General features: G+C 38.0%; 1 protein-coding gene across 34 annotated transcripts in view; it reads right to left on the bottom strand.

Moving 5' to 3' along the window:
• The window catches only part of Nrxn3 (neurexin 3), a 1,637,399-nt gene that overhangs the window by 50,352 nt on the left and 1,564,096 nt on the right, over nt 1–22,951 (bottom strand). For 24 of the 34 annotated variants that reach the window (XM_052738645.1, XM_052738657.1, XM_052738662.1 and 21 more), the window contains one exon: nt 8,541–8,619. In XM_052738645.1, the coding sequence (XP_052594605.1) occupies nt 8,541–8,619 (79 nt within the window). Of the gene's footprint in view, nt 1–8,531; nt 8,620–22,951 lie in introns of all 34 variants that reach the window. The other 10 variants (XM_052738656.1, XM_052738661.1, XM_052738676.1 and 7 more) reach the window with 1 other exon arrangement.

Here is a 22,951-nt window from a genome sequence, read left to right as displayed (position 1 = left end):
CAGTAATTCCTAAGAAATTTGGGTTAGAATCTTAGCCCTGGCACGTAAGTTCAGGTATGTGACCCTGGCAAAGGAAAACACCAATCCTGATTTTCTCTAGCATAATGTGACCACAATGATTCCTATTATCATAATAACTTAAAATGAGGTTTAATAGAATACTCAGCCTTACATTCAGACAATGGGTCAGTGCTCTTCTATAGTCAGCTTATGAGATGAATGCCCCATTTTTAAGGATCTTGAAAGATTGTTGTTAAAATATGACCATGCCCCCAAATTAAAATATACAAACTTACAAACGTGACATTAAAATAAAGATAATAAAAATTAAAACTCAGCATTTCTCAACTATTTTACTATTATCAATTTTCTGGAAGCTACTGATCTCTGTCTTATTTATACGGCAAGAACGATGTATATAATGAGCAACACCACCCAATTCTGAGTTAATCAATGGCTTAAAATCAGCCATTGTGGAAATATCCTACACAACATAACCTAAAAAACACTCTATTGGGCTCTGTGGAAGGGTGTGTGTATATGCATTAGTTATCTATTGTATGTGTATATGTGTGTGGCTGTGCAAATGCCATGGTGTATGAGTATCATATCGAGGGATTAGTTCTCCTCTTCTACCATGTGGGTCCCAGAGACTGAACTAAGGTAGTCAGTCTTGGTGGAATGCACCTATATCTACTGAGTCATTTTGCTGCCCCTAATTTTTAAACATTTACAGCAAACGTGTTCTTGGCTTATACTCAACACTGTTCACTCCTCTCTCTCCCTCTCCCACTTGTTTCCTTCCTTTCTAGTTTTACCTTTCCCTCCCTCTATCTTCTTCATTATCTGTCTCCCTCCCATCTTCCATCTGCAATTCTGTTTAGTTTCTCAGAGCCTATTAATTTTGCTTTTCCTTTTTTCCATTAACCTTAGAAAACAAGGTTTATGGAAACCTGGTAGCAACAACTCATCATAAACCACATGGCTTCATTTACTTTTTCTTCTTAGACCCAAAATATTCTTTTCACTGTATGACAATTTTTTACAAACCTAACAGCTACTACCCATTTTATACCAATATTACATTCCTTCATTTGATCATTAAATGAAAAGAAATGAAGTTGTTCATGTAATGCCATTTCATACTGTCCACATCAAATGCCTGAATCTTTCCAAGCAATGCATCAAGTTGCCTGGAAAACCATAGAGCATTGTTCAGCCACTGCACAGTGAACAGGGCATTTTCTTCTACATCTGTCTCAGGGAATTTAGATTACCCTCAGAAATTGAGCTATTATATATGCCATGTTCTTTGAAATGATAAAATAAAGGATTCAGGGCCAAATCAAACTGTTGGCTCTCCAATGCTTCCGTGAATTAAAAAAATAAAATGAGATTAAAAAAAATATATATCATTTGACTTAGAAAAATCAAAAGATAATCTTACCTCACAATATACATGTGTAGAACCAGTAACCAAAAGAGCTTGGGTTCCCTCATCCGTAGATCTCTTGCTGAACATATTTTTAATTTATGATAAAGTATGTAAGCAAAACATATTTTAGGATAGAGCACATGTAGATTTCCATAAATGCCTCACCAAGTTAGGGGCAGACTCTGCTCTGTGCAGCAGAAATGAGGATGCTCTTTCCTACCATTCTCCAAAACAATCTTCTCTTGTTCTGTCTCTGAAGAAAAGGTTCTAACTAGAAGGCTGACGACCTATGAAAAAAACTCTTGGGAAATTAGCACTTCCTTCAAGTCCCTTAAAGAATAAGCCAATTTAATCATGTCAAAGAAATCAACAAGGGTTTCTTATTGTTGTTTGAACATTTGTAGGAGTTTCCCACCATAGGTTTCCTCTTGTTAGTCAAGAAAAAGTGCAACTTTTGACTTCCAGGTGCAAACCATTATTACCAGCCATACAATTCAAATGAAATTTCATTTTGCTTCTTTGTGAAGTTCTCTGAGGGCAAAGTTAGCATTAGAGACAACAGGGGAGCGAGAAATAAAGATAGAGGACTTCAAACCACATGTTACAAACAGAGAACAGAATCACAGAACGACACCATGACAGTAGACTTGTAGACAAGATGGCTAGACAAAAGACACATGCTTGACTGCTATGCCAAGGAAAGAAGATACCAGAACAAAACCATACGGAGATTCTGGCAGAGCAGCTCTTAAGGCTGCAGGGGCCCAATAAAAATAAACACAAAAATGAGAACCCATGACATTACAACTGCAAAGGAAAGGTTATCCCCACAACTCAGACATGGAACTTGCTGGGTTAGCCGGGATATGACACTTGGATGAAACACAAGATGGCGTCATAACAGCTCATGCACTGGTGATGGAGCCCACAGTTAGTTGAGTACTACAAAACTGTAACAGCATGCCACACAATGATCTTAGGCTTGTCCAGAAATAAAAGATAAAACACATATCCTGCATCTGCAATAAAATTCTTTTTATGCCATCTGAAATTTGCGGGGAGGGGAATATTTTTGTTTATAATTTCTGCATGTCTCTCTTTTTTATTTTTCAGCCCTGGCTCCTTTGTGAATCTTTTAAATCAATTACAGCATCAATAACTGGGGGAGTGAAGGCAGGTGGTCTGTGCAGATATAGGGAAAAATTAAAAAAAGGGGGAAAGGAAGGAAATCAAAAGGAAAAATATGAATAGAAGGAGGGAGAGGAACATAGTATCTCATTCTTTGGTACACAACTTTCTTGGATATTGTTGATATTTGCTTTGCTTTGAGAAAAATACTGAAGGGATGTCCTGAAGGGGGAGTCAACACAAGGATGGCAAGAAAAGATTTTGTTGCCTTTTTGATTTTTATATCTAAATGTTTCTCAGTATTTAAAAAAATAATGATTACAATGATTATAATTACTCATAAAAGTATAGCAATGAGTTAAAAAATAGCCATAATGGTCAAAATGCTAAGTATGAATTAAAACAAAATAAATTGAACCACCAAAAATTCATGCGGCACAAGATGAGGTGAAACAACAGAAAATGTTTTTTTGAAATATACAAGATACATATCTATTTATATATATATACACAGAGATGTGCATATATGGATAGATATATCTGTATAATATTTTTCTTTCCACCCTTCCCAAGGATAATTGAATTATGGAATTACCATTATAATTAGGATAAAGAAAACCAAACCTAAATAAAAATTAACATGCTTGGTTTATCAAGTTAAAACAGTATCATGCATGTCTATGTTGGCTGATGCTGGTTAAAAGTGATGGCGTGAATTTCTGTGTAACCACATGACTGATGGCAGGGGCTGTCAATCTCCATTTACATTAGTCTGACATCATTTAGACTATGTCTACATTTATATGGAATAACAAGCACTTTGATATAAACACACTGCATTTATATATACATGCACTGTGTGCATGTACTTGTGGTTTATGGGAGGAAAATAATACTGAACAAAAACTGAATGAAAGGAGACCCACAAAACTTTTCCTTTAAAACCCAACCCTTCTTTTTTTTTTTTAATTTATACATCTGAAAGAGGATTTGCTTAATGATTCCAGCAAGCTCTTTCCTTAGCTTCCACTTGCAATGGCATTTGAAATCAGGAAGTTCTCGATTTGGGCATGAAATTCTCCCATTTAACGTGGACGCCTATATCCTGACCTTCAGATATGCACTGGTTCTAGATCATCTTGCATAAATATACTTCATATTAAAGTTTAGCATTGAGTTGTATAGTCATGATTCATGCTAAGCTCCGTATCACTAAGTGTGAGTGTTCCTTGGAGTGAATTCAACCAGAGGTGGAGGAGTGTGTACAGTTCATTTTGTCGGAGAACATGCCCCAAAATGTGATTAATAGCCTCAGCATTGACCACGTGGATTTTGTCCTCTGTTCTTTGTTTTCTCTTAGTCTCCTGTTTCCACATTTGCTTTTCCTAATAGACTGTGAACTCCAGGGTGGTATCTGGTGTTTGCCTTGTTTTCTCAGCATCTATTCTAGTGTTTACATAGAGAGGCTCATGAAAATGTTACACAAAAAAAATGATGTGTCAACCTCTAAACAGAAGCGCTTACACTCACTGATCTTATGTTCCCTTTGGCTTCTTCAACACTTCCCAAATGCTTGGGTTAAACACACACATATTTTTTATTTATAATTTGTGTTATTAAATGTACTTCTGAGATGGAATCCATAAGAGCAGTCAATGCACAGATGATATCTTTTATGTGTTTTATCTAAAAACTATTGTTTACTTAAAATTCATTAATCAATTCCTATATCTTTATTACTTTAATTTGTATTCTTCAAACTTGCAAAAAATAATATATTTTTATTAAGAAAAGATTATAGCTATCACATTTAAAGCTTAGATGAGCATATTTGCACTTTTATCCTTTGTCAGGTCTGGACTCTCTTGTTCTTTCCACTTTGTTAGGATTCATGGTCTTAACCTTCCAGCTATATTTTCTACTGTGCTCCAGCAAATAAAACCTCTAATGATTTGTAGGGCTTAGAACAACTCAGTATCAGGTTTTCTTATTGTCAATACTTTATAGAGATATCTCAAACCAGATAAGATTAAGTCCCTTAACTTAATCTGTCCAGAAAGTATAACTACAGTAGGCTATTTGGGTTATGCTAAATTTTAATTTCATTTAATCTGGTTTGAGTCTTACAGGGACTGAAAAAGAGAGATGAGGAAACTAGGCCACAAACTACAAACCCAGGGGCATTAAATCTGAGGAGCAATAATAAAGATGAGAACTTGATCAAGTTACATTTAACAAAAGCAAAGGGGAAGAAATGAGTTAATCGACAATCAGGAAAACAAACCTTTTGATAATGGCTGAGGAACCAGTATGGTCATTAAGGTATACCATGCTCTTCTCTAGGGCCACAGGGATTTCTGTTTATTTAACTTCTTCTTATCAATCTGATCACCAATACTTTTGAAAGTTAATCTTACTAATGTATAAAATCCAGGTCATTGGTTACATCTAATGGACAAAAAGCCAACCCAAGGAGATCTCTATTTTGATGTCATGTCTGCTATTAAGAGCAGCAATAGTGAAAAGGGAAAGGGAAAAAATGGAAAGCTAGTTTTATGAAATTATGGGTTTCAGAGCCCATGTCCACATTTTTATTACAAATATGAATTTATTAAAGGTATTAATTGCTTTTTGGCTTGCATGATCTGTGAAGGACTCCCATCTCCTGGGGATGATTTGAACCCTGTGCATCTCTCCTCAACACAACTGTAGTCCTGGAGGACAGGGTTTGTGTGCAATGAAAAGTCAGAAATATTAAATAAATACTGACCTTTGCAGATAATACATTTACAATTTAGGAGTTAAAATTCCGACTCTCACATTTAGAAAGACAACAGTTACTCAAAAAGTTTTCTGGAACGTTTTTGTGGTTTTGGATTAAGTTCTCTCTGTGTAGCCCTGGCTGTTCTGAAACTTGTTTTGTAGACCAGGCTGGCATCGAACTCACAGAGATCCACCTGATTCTGCCTCCCTAAAGCTGGGATTAAAGGAATTTACGTTACTCTAATATGATTTTAGTTTTCAAATACTCAGTTCTGAGTGTTTAAAAAAATTCAGAAAAATGTAATCGTACCATGGCTCAAAACAGGACTTAATTCTCAAGGCAGGGCATTGGGGGAAGGGGATGGACAGGGAAAATAGAAACAAATATTTTGAAATGCAGAATTGCCATGCTAATATTCATTTTCTCAAAGACATAAAATAAAAACAGAACCAATACACTCTGATTTTTAACTGTTTAGGGGGAGACCAAGTTATAACTAGTGAAAGTATTTTTCAGCTTTAATTTGAGATTATTAAATATAGTGAAAGTGAACCTAATTCATTCAACAGATTTTAATGGGGTTCTCAATTTATATCATCATTTCTCATGGATTAGGACATATTTTACTCATTTATCTATTTTTTAAATACTATGTCTCCATTGAATTTGCAATTTTTTAGAATATTGTCAATCCAGTTTGAATACAGTCCTAGAAACTGGTAGTCTTTGTGGTTTTAATTTCCACTGTCTTTGGAAAGTGGGAGGTGTATGGAGCTCATTCTCAGGTGATATACAAGAAGGACTGATATCTCTAAACACATAACTCCATGAGTATCAATTACATCTCCAGGGTGAACCTCTTTTTCCACTGGGTCACTAGGAAAAACTATTTTTGTCTTATATAAAAATATGACTGACACTTTTCTCTGCATATCCAAGCCACTCACCAGCAATTAGAAATAAAATTAGAAGAAATATTTATTTTTCAAACATGGTGAGTTTTATTACTCAGGGTGAGAGTTCAATAATAGTTTCTACTAAGCCGTTCACTTAGCTCTTAAAGAGGCAGAACTCTGTCCTCAACTTTATTAATGTATTGTTTGCCGTGTTCTCTTGAAGATCATAATAATTTAAAAATTTTGTAAAACCTCCCTTCTCCATATTATTCAAAAATGTTGTCAATGAATTTCCATCCTCTGGATTTAAAGAAAATAAAAACATATATATTATCATTAAAAGCAAGTGAACTTAGTTTGGGGCCATTCAAGTTGGGCTACTAAAACTCAACATCAAAAGCAAATAACTATTATCAATCTGGGCTTCTATGGACCTTGTAGCTTTGAGATGTGAAAAGTCTTTTACCCTATGGAGATAATTTTTGAGAGGGCATAATTAGGGGAAAGATGGCAAAATAATTCAAAATGGCTTTGCTCTTATTTTATTTTTAATGAGTTATAATGGAGCGATTTGATAAATATTGCTCCGTATGCAGTTATCACTACTAAGAAATAGATAAAACCAGAGAGAAAATAACCAGACAATCCTGATTAAAGTCTAGGTATCTTAAACTAGTCATCAGAAAATACTGCTAATTGGATGTATACCATGTATTTGCTAAGTCCTTAGCATCTAACACACACTCAAAATATACAGGTGCCCTCAGACAAATTTGTGGAATAGCGTTAGATTGGAGAATCGGTTTATGTAGCAAGGCTTGTTGTTCTATTTTACAATGGCTCTCTTTTGAAAAGCACCAGAGCAAAAAGGACTAGAGGACAGTGATGCATCCTGTCATGCCTAAATGGTCAGGACTGTATAGTAAGTAAATGAAACAAGTAGATTAATTTTTTAATAAAACCTTGGTGCCCAGGTTTATTTCCAAATCACTTGAATAAAAGCTGATAAACAAGGTCACATTAACTTTCCTTCCATAGAGCTCAACTCCCTAAGTGATAGATCATACTATAGAATGGGAAGGTAAAACTATGGGTGTATACCTTTAAGATACTAAGGCCAGAAGGCCTCAGAACTTCCTGAATCCAGAGCCACTTGCAAGAAACCAAGCAGTCAGCATTTACCAAAATCAGAACTGTTCTTTATCATTTTGGGGTAAGAAATTGAAGTTTTAAGTCTTTGATACATGATTTTTCTCGTGAAACACAAATTTCTCTACAATTACAAAGAGAAACCATACAATGGCATGTCTTTTTTTAAAGGTTAAAAAAATAAAGCGACCCAAGGATCAAGTGGAAATTTTATCTATTTCTTTCAGCCTTTGTAGAAATAAGACGAGGCTTTTTCTGTTATTAAACATACACAGAAATTCGATGATATCTGTTCTCTATTATATACATATAAATGTTTAACTTACAGTTAATCTAAAAACAGACAACTTGGGAAAGTTGAGAGGAGAGAATCAGGGATGGCAGTTACCTGCTGGACATTATATCATCTATAGCTCACTATACAGGAATATCAGGAAATATCAAAATGTATCTGTGTCCAAATGGGGAACACACTGAGACTTCCAATGCCAAAGTCAGCTTAACTTCAGCAGTCGATACATTTTGAAGCATCACAGCTGTTGACATGGCATAGTTTGGTACTAATTTTGCATTTCTTATGTTATATCACTTCATGAGTTCTCTAGACATCTAATGAACAAAATTAGTATAAATATAATGCCATGTTAACTGCTGTTGAAATCCCATGGAAAATAATTTAAGTTACTTATTTATTTAAGCCACTTATGATTAGAACAAGTATTTGTGACTCATATGATACCCACCAATCTTTCTGCCTCCATGCTAGGTTTATGACTTAAAAACAAAAATTCTCATTCAAATGGAGGCTTTTCATGCTTTTTGCCCCTGTCAATCTCATAGTTACCATTGGCAACTGAACATTTGCAGTAGCAATTCCAGTGTATAATCTGGGCATGCAACTATGTTAGTGCACATATTATGCATTTTTCTTTAGAGATCGGAGACTTAAATTTTCCTAAGCTTTCATTGCTCTTTCCATGGGATTTGATGCTTTCGTTGGTAAAATAATATTTATATATGTATGCATATACATATATAGATATAGGAAATACACATACATTAATACACTATAATATATATAAAGCACATGTAGAATCACATATATGTATGTATTGGGGTTTTTGCAAATGATAAAAGAAGCAAGCAAAACAAGACTGACCTGACCTACCTGTACTTGGTTCACATTCAACAAAGTCTTCGTCATCACTTGAACATTCAGCAGATGAAACAAGGTCATCTGATGTTGGCTATTGGTGTTAACAGAACAGGGAGGGGTAGAGGGAAGAGAGAAAGCAGAGGCAGATAAGGAAACCAATATATAAATACATTCAATCTTTTTTATTGCCCCCTCTCATTGCTACTGACTTTTCTCTGGTCAGGATTGTCTGTATGGGTCTCCTGTAAAACTGCAGCCACCAAAATAGCTGCAGAGATTCAAGGCTATCCCATCTCAGAAAATCACACAGTGCTATCCACTTTGGTTTCTGGATGAGGAATACAAAGGAAAGGAATTGCAAAGAATGGCCATTGGAAGGACCCAGCCAACACTACACTTTCAGTGCTTTGAGAGGGATTGAGTGCATATGGCACATGGTCTTATGTGCACCATTGGGGGGCTGTGAATCTATAGGCAGTATAATTAATGAACACTGTGGAATGCTATTCATTCAGTACAGCATAATAGCTTCTCTTACTTTCAGCGATTCCTTCTCATAATTGCTGCAATTAGCTGAATTAGTAATGTGCACCAGCAAAGCGATATTGCACAAGAGCTCCTGGACATGGTAAGGCTCTTGCTGAAGAGAGCAGAACAAATTCCCACCACAACACTAGAACACTAGTTCAACGTAAATCCATTTTTTTAACCCTACAGAAACTTCTCAATGCTATGTAATTTGTTAGAGGAAAAACACAGGACTGTGGGCATTGGCACTAAAGTGGACCCTTGGCACATAGTAGGTGGGAATAAGTAATGTGCATAACATAAATTACAAGTGTAACAAATACCAGTGAAAGAATGATGAGGGACTAAATGGCTTACACACTAAACTCCAAACACATTTTGGTCATTATATATAGAAATACCCAGTGGATTGTAGGTTTCTAATAAATACTCATTTCTTTTCTTGATGTCAGTAACATTAACTGAGTTGCTGATTTTATTATTCCCAACCCATTGAAGTCTGGATCCATATTCAAGAAGAAAAGGTAATAAAGAAATGCCTTCTGTGTCTTGTGAACAAGCCAGTTGCTATGATTGATATGTATGCATTCTTATTAGACACAACAGCCCGAACCATCCATTGAAATAGAGATGCTATGTTTAAAAAACTAGAAGTCACAGAGGTTAGCTGACTTGATGAGGGACACACATTACCACTATTCTTGTAGCACAACACAGCCCTTTCTATACCCTGTCTTATAGACAGGATAGGATGAATTGTGATCCCCCATACGTCAGGACAGGACTTCATTTGGACATTGGGCCTTAATGGGATACTTTAGTCCAAATGAAATCATGAGGATGACCCTGAATACAGTAGCATTGCTGTCTCTCTAAAAAGAGGAAATTAGGGCATAGACAGAGAGAGGGAGGAGTTTATGTAGAAATGCAGAATAGAGATGGGCATCTACAAGTCAGGGAGAGAAGCCACAAGAGAAGCTTTTTGCTGACACTGTGGTTTCAGACTGCCAGCCTTCAGAAATCTGCCGGACTACATTTCTATTGTTTGAGCCCCACAGTCTGTGGTACTTTGTTACCTCAACCCTAGCAGACAAGTCCACATGACAATTCAGATGTTCAGATGGTTAGTATTTCTAAAGGCTTCCCTCTTTTTCTAAGTACACATATCAAGTGAAGGATGACCAGAAACGGGCAGGGGGCGGGGAGAACAACAATGGAAACAAGGGCATCAGGTAATTCATCTCACTTCCCCATGCTACAGATCATTCTTCTAAATCTGAGAGGAACATACTCTACCCCTGTTCCATCTGAAAGTTAGAAGATAAGCAATTTGAAAAGATCCCCTCTCTAATTATGTGCTGCTACACTATACTGTGCCAGCAGCTGTTTCTGGGCGAACCAGTCCTTGTGCCAGAAAAAATATACTCCCTTAATACATATTCCTCTAAGGGAACCTAATGCACCTCTACTTCCCACCACTTAGGGAAGCAGGGTGATGAGGGACATGTAAACTGTATGGACAGAAAAAAAAAAAAACAATTAGCTGAAACCAGTGAGGTATGCTTTACTGATATGGCTAGATATAGACTCAGGATTGATATGGAGAGAGCAGAACTATAGACTTCCGTCTTTAAATAAAATGCTCCTTACCCACCCTGCCCCCCCGCCACTGTGTGTGTGTGTGTGTGTGTGTGTGTGTGTGTGTGTGTGTTGTATTTTTCTATAACCACAATTATCTTCCACAAGAACTTTTGACAACTGGGAACAGTTAAAAATCACATGAAGAAATGGGAATCTCAACTCTCAAGACCCATGACAGTTAAGCATTCAGTGTTTATTCTATTCAGGATTCATATGAAGTGGTTAACACATGTTAAAACTCTTCTAGGAATCATAATAATCAAGGGACTTGACAATTGTGTAACATCTCCTATGTGTCCACCCACCATCCACATCCCTCAGACAATAAGACTGCAGTAGGAGATGCTTCTTTTTGCACAATTATCTGGGAATATCTACCAAGGTTTCTTCCATGCTATTAACATTTTTTTTCCCTCACAGTGACTCTGGTTGTTTGAGAGAGTTCCCCTGTAGGCCCATGTATTTGAATGTTTTGTCCTCAGTTGGTAGCACTGTTTCAGGGAGGGCATTAAACCTTTAGGAGGTGGACCTATGTTGGCGAAAAAATGACTGCAGTGGGCTTTGAGGTCTTATAACCAGCCTCTTCTTACTTCCTGCTTTCTCTCTGCTTCTTGAGTGAAGATAAAATGCGATCATCCAGCCTCCTGTGACTGCTACCATGCCATGGTTTTCTGTCCTTTCTGTGCTGTTACCCTCTGTAACTCTAAGCCCAAAATAAACTCTTTATTCTTTACGTTTATTAGGTTGTGGTATTTTATCACAGCAACAGAAATAGCTAATACAATAACCATTGGCAGTACTCTCCAATGGCTAAGCATAATGTACTTATAACCTGCCTGTATGTGTTAAATTCCCTTTGATATTCAAAGAACAATAAAATAGTCACAACTGTACAGACTAAGTAGTTTTGATAGTGGCAGGCTACTCATTTCTGTATACATTGTATATGATCATATCAAGATTTTCTTTACTCATTCATTCACTCATTGATGAGTTCATTCATTTGTTACTTTTGATATGTACCACACATCTATGAATGAACAGTAACAGTGATAAATGATTAAGTGAGAAATGAGGTGGCTCGTCTGCTCTGGGAATTTAGTTTCTGATGAGACAATCAAGTAAACAGGCAAACTCAACATGGTAAACTGAATGTTGTGATAAGGGTTAGCATGAGTCGCTGAGGGAGCAAGTAGCTGGAGAATAGCTCTATCTTTCAGACAGAGGGGAAGGAGGAAACAAGCCCTTAGGGACAGATTGGAACAGAGCAGCACAAATCCCGGATTGGAGGGTGGAGAAGGAGAAGGGCATTTCAGGTAAAATAAACAGTCTTTGTTAAGGGTATGTTCACTAGTATGAAACGGCTCCATTTATTTGCACATCTGTAGGTAGTAGGGGAAGAAAAGATGGTTCAGAATGACAAAATGACAGCAACTTGAATGACCATCTATACCGCAGAAACAAGTGAGGATTTAATACCCCATCCTATCAGACTCCTCTCCTTCCCCTCCCTACACACCTCATCAGTATCACTCACCACAGTCCTTTGGAAGTCGACATACATGATTTTGCAGCATGGTCCCTGGGAACAACAGCCACAGCTCTGGTGGTGTGCAATAAACAACCCACTTCCTTTTCTCTGAAGGAGTAAACTATTCCTTTGCCCTTATATATTAACCATGTTCTATATCAAAAATAATAATTCATATTACTCTATTTTAAAATGTATGTTATGTTTAATCCACATGTTGGAATTATTCACTTCTGCACTAGGTTTCATAAAACTAAAGATACATATTATAATAACTTTCAATAAAATATATCTGTGGCAGGAACCTTTATTCCTTTCCTGAAATTTTTTTATTGCACTTACATATTTTTTCTACCAGTGCTTATTAAAGTTACCCTAGAATAAAATTGGGATTGAAGAAAGCTCAAAACTCTGCCCAGGTAAATTTATAGATGTGTTTACCTTCCAATTCCCTCAGTTTCGCAAACCTGACTTCTCATTTTACTTTTCTGAGTTATTGTTTTTATAATCACCTATGCCTAATTATTTATTCAGCAAGACTTTGCTCCATCTCAGCATGGGGACATATTTACATCATTCTCTATTATCACCCACTATTTGTTAGACCCAGAAGTGTCTAATGTTATAATCAAGATGATCCATGACACTGTCACTGTGTCCTCTCTCCTGACTGCCCAACTGTCTTTTGTGACTTGAAATTCTAACCTTTAGCCCTTTATCTTCCACTAGCACTAGGCTAATCATTTAGGGGACAGCCAGTTTTCTCTTCCCCACTCCTTGGAAGCATGATTATTTGACTGAGATTAAGCGTAGTATAAAATAAGTCCTGCCACAGAACAGCTTTATGAAATTATAAATAACACACTCAAGAATGATGATCTCCATTCTTCCAGTAAAAAGGGAAAAGAGAAAGGCCCATAAATATCCCAAAGTCCCACAGAAAACAGCCATATATCTCAGCAGCTGCTCCACGCTAAACAGAATTAAATTCTTTCAAATGCTTGTGACTTAGGCATTTTTCCTCTATACTTCTATTCTGAGAGTAAGAACTGGAGCTTGAAGTATCTCATGGCTGGAAGGGGAGGAGGGCTATGTACCTCCCTTAGGAGCATTCATTCTGTATTTAAATAAAGAACATTGGAGTTACTTTCAGTTAGCAACAGCCTAGTGACTCTAGCCAAACTTATGACCTCAAGTGAGATTATAAAAGTTTGAATACTCTGTGTTTAGAGAGCAACATTGTATTCACTAAAATTTTGCCATCATGTACTCTTGTCTTTGATCAATGTCAACATACACACATCCCTAGATTTTTTTTTTATATTAAATCATAGATTTTTTTAAAACTCATGAATCTTGGGAAACTAAAAATTATTGCTTTTATTACCTCTTCTCTTCTACCTTCATTTCAGTGAACTCAAATCCAATAAAAAAAAAAAAAAAACAAGGTCAGAACACAGCAAGAAGGATGAATGCCCTGCCTATTCTCTCATTATATTCTGATTGAGCATGCTCTGTGCAGTCATCCTCAATAGAAGGGGCTGACATGTTTATGACAAAATAAAACATAAATCATTTTAGCTTGTCATATTCAGATATAGGCAGGGGAGTGTAGCATGAGGCAGGCATAAATGATGGAGCTCAAGAGATAAGGTTGTAGTCTGATGAAGAGGCTAGCTCAAGTGGCCTTTGCTTCTTTTCTCTATATGTCCAAGTGTCAGGACTGCAATAATGTATTGGGAATTCTCACTCTCTCTGCCATGCTATTGGGCTTTTCAATGCATCACTTCCTCTCTTCTCTCTGCCCACCTAAGCTAATGAATTGCCACATAAGCTATGACTAGATGCATATCTTGGTTTATATACAGGTGCAATAAGAAAACTTTAAGGAGACTATTCCTGGCTTAAAGACACCCCACTCAGTCTAAACTTATGTCTTCACTCAGAGATCCCAGTTAAAAGTGCAACACAGTCTGGATAGGTGATTTTATTTATGTTTGCATTTGCTTACTTCATCATTCATTTCTACCACAAATATTCATTAATTGCTTATGATGTGATCTGACAATTACTGTGTTGGGCATTGCTCATGCTCAGTCTTTGTCTTTATGGGTTTTACAAACTGTTGAACTTAAGCTAGGAAAAATAAACTCTACAGATGGGTTGCAGCCCTATGAGAGCTATGTTAAAACTTTATGATTAATATGGAATACTTACTGTAATAAATATTTATTTACATGTCACTAAAAAACAGGCAGACTATACAGGAATTCAAGAACATTCTGCTTCCCTAAAAATTCTTCCCACCTTCAGTTTTCTTCTTTTCCATAATGCACACAGTGGAGTGGGATAAAGAATGACGGGACTTGTAATAACTTTGGCTAACGAATTAGCCTTTGAGGAAATCCCTTTGCAGATTGCAGATTTAATTAACGGCAGACAAGCCAAGCAGAGCTGAGCTGTACATTGTGCTAAAGATTTGGGGTATTTTTTGCTGTGATCGAGGTCTTGGGAGATGGTGTGAGTAAGCATGGGCTGTTGTTTTGTCTCCTTTTCCCCTTCACTTCCAAGATTTCTCTTCTATCTGTTCAAAAAGGAAGGGTAGATCAAGAGAGGGGGAAGGGAAGAAGAAGAAGAGAGTGGGTAGAAAAGAGATTAATCTATCTGTTGTCCGAGGCAGTCTGACAGAGGGAAGAGGAGTATTGAACCACAGAAGATTAACCAAACTTCAATGTGTCCTCCCAAAAGCAGAAGGAATGTAATGCTACGTGGTGTTGCACTGATAAGCAAATCCCTCTAAATCCTTTCAATTTGTTTCTTGGCCTGGAGAAATTACATATTATTTAGGAGACAGAAAAAAATACAACAATAAAATAAAATAAAATTGCCTACCCTTTCTACACCATCACTAAGAATCTAGATGGGGTCCTAGTGACTGTGCCCATAAAAAGTTCCATCTTTGGTGGCTATTTCCCCCACCCTTGAGAACTGCCATTCAGAAAAAATTGGCTGTATGTCCATTGTAAACTTTCTGTTTTCATCACTGAATATCCAGAGCCTAACCATTGTAAGAGATGTCAAAATTTAGTTGATTCTCCAAATACCTGATATGCTTTCATTTTTTCCTTTTTCTTAAAGGTAGAATTTCCTTTATAGGAGGGCTTTATGCCAGTATTTCTAAAGTCAAGCCTCTGTTTGCAGTGGAGAATTACAAAGGACAGACATTATTGTGATTGGAAGTTAAGATGTAGGTACCAGTTAGTGAGTGTTTTAAAACCAAGCACATATGTTCTCATCATGGATATCACTAAGGTTTTCTGAATAAAAATGATGATAGCATGCATGGGTCCATGAAGTTCTGACTCCATTGTTCAGCAGAGAAGGAGGGATATATGAAACTCTAAAGAAATTAGAATTATACTTCCTTGTGGTGTGCTCTTTCTCTTGACCCTGACATTACAAACCAAAGAGAACCAGCTTTTTTCTTACATGAAGAAAGCACAGATTAGAGGTCTTCATAAGACAAACACAGTGGAGATACACAGTGTGATGAGTTGGATGAGGCCAGTCCTAACTGGAGGGACAAGATGGATCCTCCTCAGTAACTGAATATGTGTAAGGAGGTCCCACAGGACAATAGTATATACTAGTGACCTTAGATTTTGGTCTCATGATGAACTTAGATATGTTAAATGGTCAGGAGAAAAGGGGGTAGAGAAAACAGTCAAATTATTAGGAATTAAAACAGCTAAATTTTTAATTTATGTGTGGCAGACTATTCTTACTGGAAGCACCATGCCAGGCTCATCAACATCTATCAGATCAGATTATTCAGAAAATAAAAGGGAACAGCCACCTTAGAAAAATGAGCATGACTCCAGTTCAGGCCCAGCAAGAAGAAACTAAAAGAAGTGTGGGCTCAAGAAGTTGCCCCACAAATGCACAGTGGAAATGCATACCAGCACAGCCTAGAAATTAATGTGTGAAACAGAAACATTATCCATAACAAGCAAATGCAATGAACTGAATAAATGATTGTAATGCAAAGGATGAAAATTCAAGATGAACCTTTCTTTATCATTGGAGAGAACGTCTCTACTTGGTCATTTCAAGGAAAGTAAAAATATTAGATAATGTAAATAAACAAACAAGCAAAAAACAAAGCCAAATGAAGAGGAAGAGCAATATCAGTAGTTAAAGTAAGGTTTGTATGCTTGAAACTGGACTTGATAAGCTACTGAGACCAGGAGTTCTGCAACCAGTGACTTTGAGTCAGAACTATGGGGGAAATATGGGAGTCAACTGAAACACATAGCATGAAGCTAGAGCAAGAAGAACTGCTAAGAAGGTCATCTTCGCCCTGAGATGAATGCCTAGAGTTACTATAGCATTACTGTGTCTAGAAGAGAGGACAAAGCTCCTACAAAGAAAGGTTAGAGAGTCAAGTCCATTAAGGCTATTTACAGAGTGAAACCCAAGTTTGGAAATGTTTACAAGTGATGTTAGGTGAGAAATTCCTGAACCCAGATAGGCTCACTTACTCTCCAGATACCACAGCCTCATTCCCAGTCTACGGTATAAAATTTACAAGCTCTTCATAAATACCAATTCAAGAAAATTCACAAAACCAACACAAACATGCCTGGGAGATGACTCCAATAGTGAAGTGCTTGCTATATAAATTTGAGTGCCTGAGTTTGTTCCTCAACACCCACATAAGAGAGCCAGGTGTGGTGGGGACCACCTATAACCCTCGCACTGTGAAGTCTCAGAGAAAGGTGACTGAGGCTTATAAATAAGCCAGTCTAGCCAAACAGGTAAGTTTTAGATTCAACAAGAAAGCATGCCTTAAAAAATAAGGTAGAAAGCAACTGAAAGATAAACAATACCAACCTCTGGCTTTCACATGTTTCTGTATACATGTTGTACACTTGTGTACACATATGCACATACATGGTCATACATGCATGGGCATGTATACAAGTGCATATATACCTACACCACACACCAAGCAAATAGAGCCTAATTTCCATGTAGAGTGGGAAACTATTTATTGCTCTTTTCTGTGAAAAGTGAGGCTAACAATTTTCCCCATTATAGTTTATAAACAATAACATTCATCTTGTCAAAGTAGGTGTTGGGAATACAGTAGATGTAGTGACAGAGATAAGGGCTCTGGGTTCATATTGTTCCTGCACTTTGACATTCTTTCTGCCCTGACATACTTGACCATTTAGGTTTTGTAATTAGAATTCAATGGGAAAATGGAACACACATGCAGGCAAAGGAAACACATGCAACATGTATATCCACCCATGTCCCTTGCCATCTCCTCTACATGCAATCTTTCAAATATTTTATGAATATGGAATTCTGTGGACATGGCAAGCATGATAATTTTCTTGGTTACTTTTCTGTTGCTGTGAGGAGAGACACCATGACCAAGGCAACTTATCAAAGAAAGCATTTAATTTTGGGGGAGGGAGGTGAAGCAGTCACAGTTCCAGAAGGTAGTAGAGTCCCTGACCATTATGAAGGGGAGCATAGCATCAGACAGGCAGATGTGTCTCGGAAGCAGTAGCTGAGAGTTTACATTTTGAGATAACAACCATGAAACAGAGAGGTACGAGTGCTAACTGGGAATGGCATGGACTTTTGAAAGCTCCAGAGGCACCCCCCTCAGTGACACACCTCTTCCACCAAGGCCACTCCTTCTAATCCTTCCCAAACAATTCTGCCAACTGGGACCAAGCATTCAAATATATAAGTCAACAAGAGCCATTATCATTCAAACCACCTCAACAGCAATATGAAATCTCCCAATGTCTCTCCTTGGGAGGTTGGTACTGTCTTCTTGACAAGATTGGCTGGGGATAAGATCTTGTTTCAATCCCTTTGGACCTTTGCATATCCCTCATTCAATAAACAACATGTGTGCTCTTCCAGGCAACCTTAACAATTCCCTTCTTACTCCTATGCACCAATGAACACATGAAAACTAATGGCTAAGAAGAAAAAGGGAAAGTTAAGACAACCCTGAGACCTTTGCATTTTCAATCTTACTTTACTTTTCCATAAGCTGATGTGAGACATTTCTAGGACGTCTTTAATTAAAAAGTGAAATAAAAACTGATAAACTAGTAGGGGACAGTGCTTCTACCCTTCCAGTTAGTAAGTGAATATGTGTCTGTAAGCTATGAAATAAGAGTACTGGGTTCCTCCTGTGATTTTACATTTGAGTTGGATGCTCTTAAACTGGCTTTTAAAACCCATATTGCATCAGTAACATCTGTACTGATGGCTTTAAATTTTTTATTTTTTGTTTTCTTAAAATATCACTGAGCAGATCTTGGAGGAGGGGTAGCTCAGTGATAGAGTATTTTCCTATCATGAGCAAGGCCACCATTCACCTCTAGCATTACCTCTCACCCTAAATGTGATTAAATAGCAAATAGAAGCACCATGATGACACCATGGGAGAAAGATTGTGAGCAAACTGTATTCTAGTGGTTTAACAATACATTTCCTCCCACTCTTTGAACAAGGAGATCCTTGTTTTCTTTTTGTGATGGTTTCTAAAAGTATGGAGATACCCAGGAGAACAGTTCAGCAAAATGGTTTTTGAACAGGCCCAAAGAATGTGACATGGTTTTCAAAATCTCAAATGATGACAAATAGCCTATGCTCCTGAAGCTGGGTCCCTTGTGCTTCAATCCTTCACTAGCTTAATTTTCTGAATTACTTTGGGGGAAATACAACACCTTTCTTCACTACTGTGACACTTCTAATTCCTAGGCCTTAGCCCTAACCCCTTTCATTCTTTGCTTCAGTAAGAAGGTTTCCAAAAAAAGGTCCTATTAGGCCAAGACTCCTGGAACTCCTATTACTTCCTACTTCTGAGTAACTCCATCCTAAACAACCACTTTAAAACAAATGATGATCAGACAATTTTCTGAAAAATGCCTTTATTCATAGATGGGTGGCCAAACAAGAATGGTCATCCATGTCAAGCAAAACAAGGAACTTTGCTATCATAGGTGCTGAGACAAACACCCTTCTGAGAACTGGTTGAGTGGGCAGCAGGAGGCAGGTTGCCTTTCCAGGCACCATTGCCTTGGAAAGTGAATATCAACTCTGGAGTGTCATTGTTATCATAAAAAACTGTGTCAAGAAATATTTTAACTTATATTCTGCCTCTTCAAAAGAAACCAATGTGTCATCTGCTGCCCCCTTTTTAAATATGAGCTCCTCTATTTGGCTTTTCTCTATTTTCCCCTTGTCTTCTATATGGAAGAGGAAAATGTGTTTCATTTGTATATTTATTGATTCAATCACTTTGAGGAAAAATAAACAACTGAATAGAGTACAGTAGCTTTAATGACAATCTTTTAGGAATAAAGATTTCTAAGCAACCTAGTCTCATTCTAGGAGATTGGAAGTAAACAGAAATTAATAAAACAGGATTACTGGACAATAAACACAAGCTCTCACATTCATAATTTAAGAAGCATTTGCCCATGCATTCATTACTGAAGAATTCACCTTGGTCCTCGTCTATTTTTATAGTGGTGGAGATTTCCTCCCAGTATTTAGTCTGTTTCTTTTTTCCTAGAATAATTTTGAGATACTCTAATCACAGCCTCTCTGACATATACCAAAAGGCTCCTATACTCCACAAGTTGCTCAGAGGAGCCAAAAGGCAAGTGAAATTGCTTACCTTATGAGACCAAACAGCTTTCATTAGATCCTCCCCCCACTCCAGATAATTATATATTCAGCAAAAAATACCAGGGAAGATAACGGACACTGAACAAAAGAGAATGAGGTTGGGTCTCATGTGACACGGGCCCAATCTTCAGTGTAGCAGAGAAGGCAAGTATTATAGACATTGTCAATGTCCATCCATTCTTCTCTCCCTCCTTCCAACAGCAAGTGATGTGAGCAACTTAAGCAAGTTTGTTTTGCAACTAGAAGTGGCCATGTGACACAGATCTGGGGAAAGAGATAAAGAAGACAACCTACTAGCTGTGTAATTGCCTGTTCTATTCTTCATATAGGAGGAGGCTTTAGGGGCTGGTGAGATGGTACAGTGGGAAAAGACATTTTCCACTAAACTTGATGACTTGAGTTTGATCCCTGGGATCCATATGTTTGAGGAAGAGAACTGACTCTGACCTTCACTTACATGGGACCGCATGTATACGTCTTCCCTCCAATAAATAAACAAGGAGAGGATTGGATGGTCCAGTTGCTCTCCTTTTTACCTTGCATTTAGATGGGAGATCTGGAGTAATGACAGCCACAGGCTTTGGAAACTGTTTTGGAAAAGACAAGAAAGGAACTGGGATGCTGACTCTGGTAGTAGGCACAATAATGCAACTTGAAATAAATCAACAAATTTCTGCTCCAAAGACTCCAAGGTCTTGCTAAAGAAGAAAATGTGTACTTTTCAGATCATGTTTTCTGTGACTACAAGTTGAAGCCAGTCATATAGAGCAACAGAGAGAACACTGGGAAGTGAAGAGGATGCCAAGCCCTGCATGACTGGGCTCTGCCTCTGGTGCTCATCAGTCACCAGGAGACATTTTAATAATTCCCAGGATTGGGACTTGGATGAAAGCCTGATGAGGAAAGTGCCACTGTGATTAGACGCTCACCAATGTGCCAACTCTGTGGTCCAAAAGGAGTTTGGAAAGGTCCTTTGGAACTGAGCAAACAGAGAAAAACATTTTTTGACTGAGTAAGGCAAAGTAAGTTTGATTAAATATCTTTTAAGCTACATCAATCAGTATACCCCAGGCTGGACTGATCTCCCCTTCCTTCTTTGCTACTGTCTATGGTCTCTATAGTCTCATGGAATGCTCAAGCATTAAGGTTCTCTTGTTTACCCCTAGATATCCAGGCCCCAAGTCCTGGAAGGTCTATCTCTAAAATGCATCTATTTGTGTCTGTTTCTGTGTGTCTCTCTCTCTATCTCTCTGCTTCTGTCTCTCTCTTTTTCTTTCTCCTGCCCTGATTGCTTCCCTGGATAATCTCTGAGACTCTCTAAGCAGACTTCTGTCCTCTACCCTCCTCACTGTCTTCATTGATCACCAAATAAAATCCAAACTTAAAAAGAAGAACAAGTGCAAAACAAACAAAACAAAACAATTTTTAAAAAGCAGATTCCTCTTTCAGCCATTTGAAATTCTTCCTTTGAGAATTCTCTGTTTAGCTCTATAGCCCATTTTTAAAATTGGATTGTTTTTAAGGAATTGTTCAGCATCCTTGGTCATGAGGGAGATGCAAGTGAAAATCACTCTGAGATACCATCTTACACCTGTCAGAATGGCTAAGGTCAAAAGCACTGTGAACAGCTTATGTTGGAGAGGATGTGAGCAAGGGGAACACTCCTCCACTGTTGGTGGGAGTGCAAACTTGTACAGCCACTTTGGAAATCAGTGTGGCGGTTTCTCAGAAAATTGGGAATCAGTCTTCCTCAAGACCCAGCTATACCACTTTTGGGCATATACCCAAGGAATGCTCAATCATACCAAAGGGACATGTGCTCAACTATATTCATAGCAGCATTATTGGTAATAGCCAGAACCTGGAAACAACCTAGATGCCCCTCAACTGAAGAATGGATTAAGAAAATGTGGTACATATACACAATGGAGTACTACTCAGCAGAGAAAAACAATGACATCATGAAATTTGCAGGCAAATGGATGGAGCTAGAAAATATCCTGAGTGAGGTAACTCAGATTCAGAAGGACAAACATGGTATGTACCCACTCATACGTGGGTACTAGAAGAAAAGCAAAAGATAACCAGACAACAACCCACAACTCCAGAGAAGCTAGCTAACAAGAAGATCCAAAGAGGGATGCATGGATCACCCTGGGAAGGTGAAATAAGTGATATCTCCATGAGTGATCTTGGGGTGAGAGGTGAACAATGGAGGGTAGGGGATGGGGAATGAGAACATAAGAGAATGGGATGGTCGAGCGGGAACAAGGATGGAGTGAGGAAGCAATGAGAGTGATACCTTGATGGAGGGAGATATCATAGGGATAGAGAGAAACCTGGTGCTAGGGAAGTTGCCAGGAATCCCCAAGAATGACCCCAGCTTGGACTACTAGAAATAGTGGAGAGGGTGCCTGAACTGAACTGGCTTGCCCCAGTGATCAGATCAGTGAGTACCCTAATGGTCATCACAGAACTTTTCTCCAATGACAGATGGAGGCAGATGCAGAGATCCACAGCCAAACACCAGGCAGAGCTCCAGGAGTCCAGTAGGAGAGAGAGAGGAGGGATTCTATGAGCAAGTGCATCAGAATAATGATGAGGAATCCAGTAGAGATGACCAAAGCAAACTAGTGGAAACTCATGAAAGTTGGATCCATGGCTGTGGAGCCGGCAAGGCCGTCTGCATGTTGAGACAGTTGTGTAGCTTGATCTGCTTGGCAGGCCCCCTGGTGGTAGAATCAGAATCCATCCCTGGTGCATGAGGGGGATTTTTGGAGCCTTTTACCTATGATGGGACACCTTGTGCAGCCTTGAGGTAGGGGGAAGGGCTTGAACTTGCCTCTACTGGATGTGCCTCTCCATGAAAGGCCTTGCCTTATTATGGGGGGTGTATATTGGGGGAGGAGGCTGGGGGGTAGGAGGTGGATAGAGGGGGATCTTTGATTGGTGTGTAAAATGAATAAAAAAAATTAATTAAAAAAAAAAAAGCAGC

This window comes from Peromyscus californicus, unplaced genomic scaffold (genome assembly GCF_007827085.1).
Source record: "Peromyscus californicus insignis strain IS unplaced genomic scaffold, ASM782708v3 Scaffold_15__1_contigs__length_86483966, whole genome shotgun sequence".
In the NCBI taxonomy this organism is placed as follows: domain Eukaryota; kingdom Metazoa; phylum Chordata; class Mammalia; order Rodentia; family Cricetidae; genus Peromyscus; species Peromyscus californicus.
The sequence above is the reverse complement of the archived record's forward strand: the minus strand, read 5'-3'. Positions and strand labels throughout refer to the sequence as shown.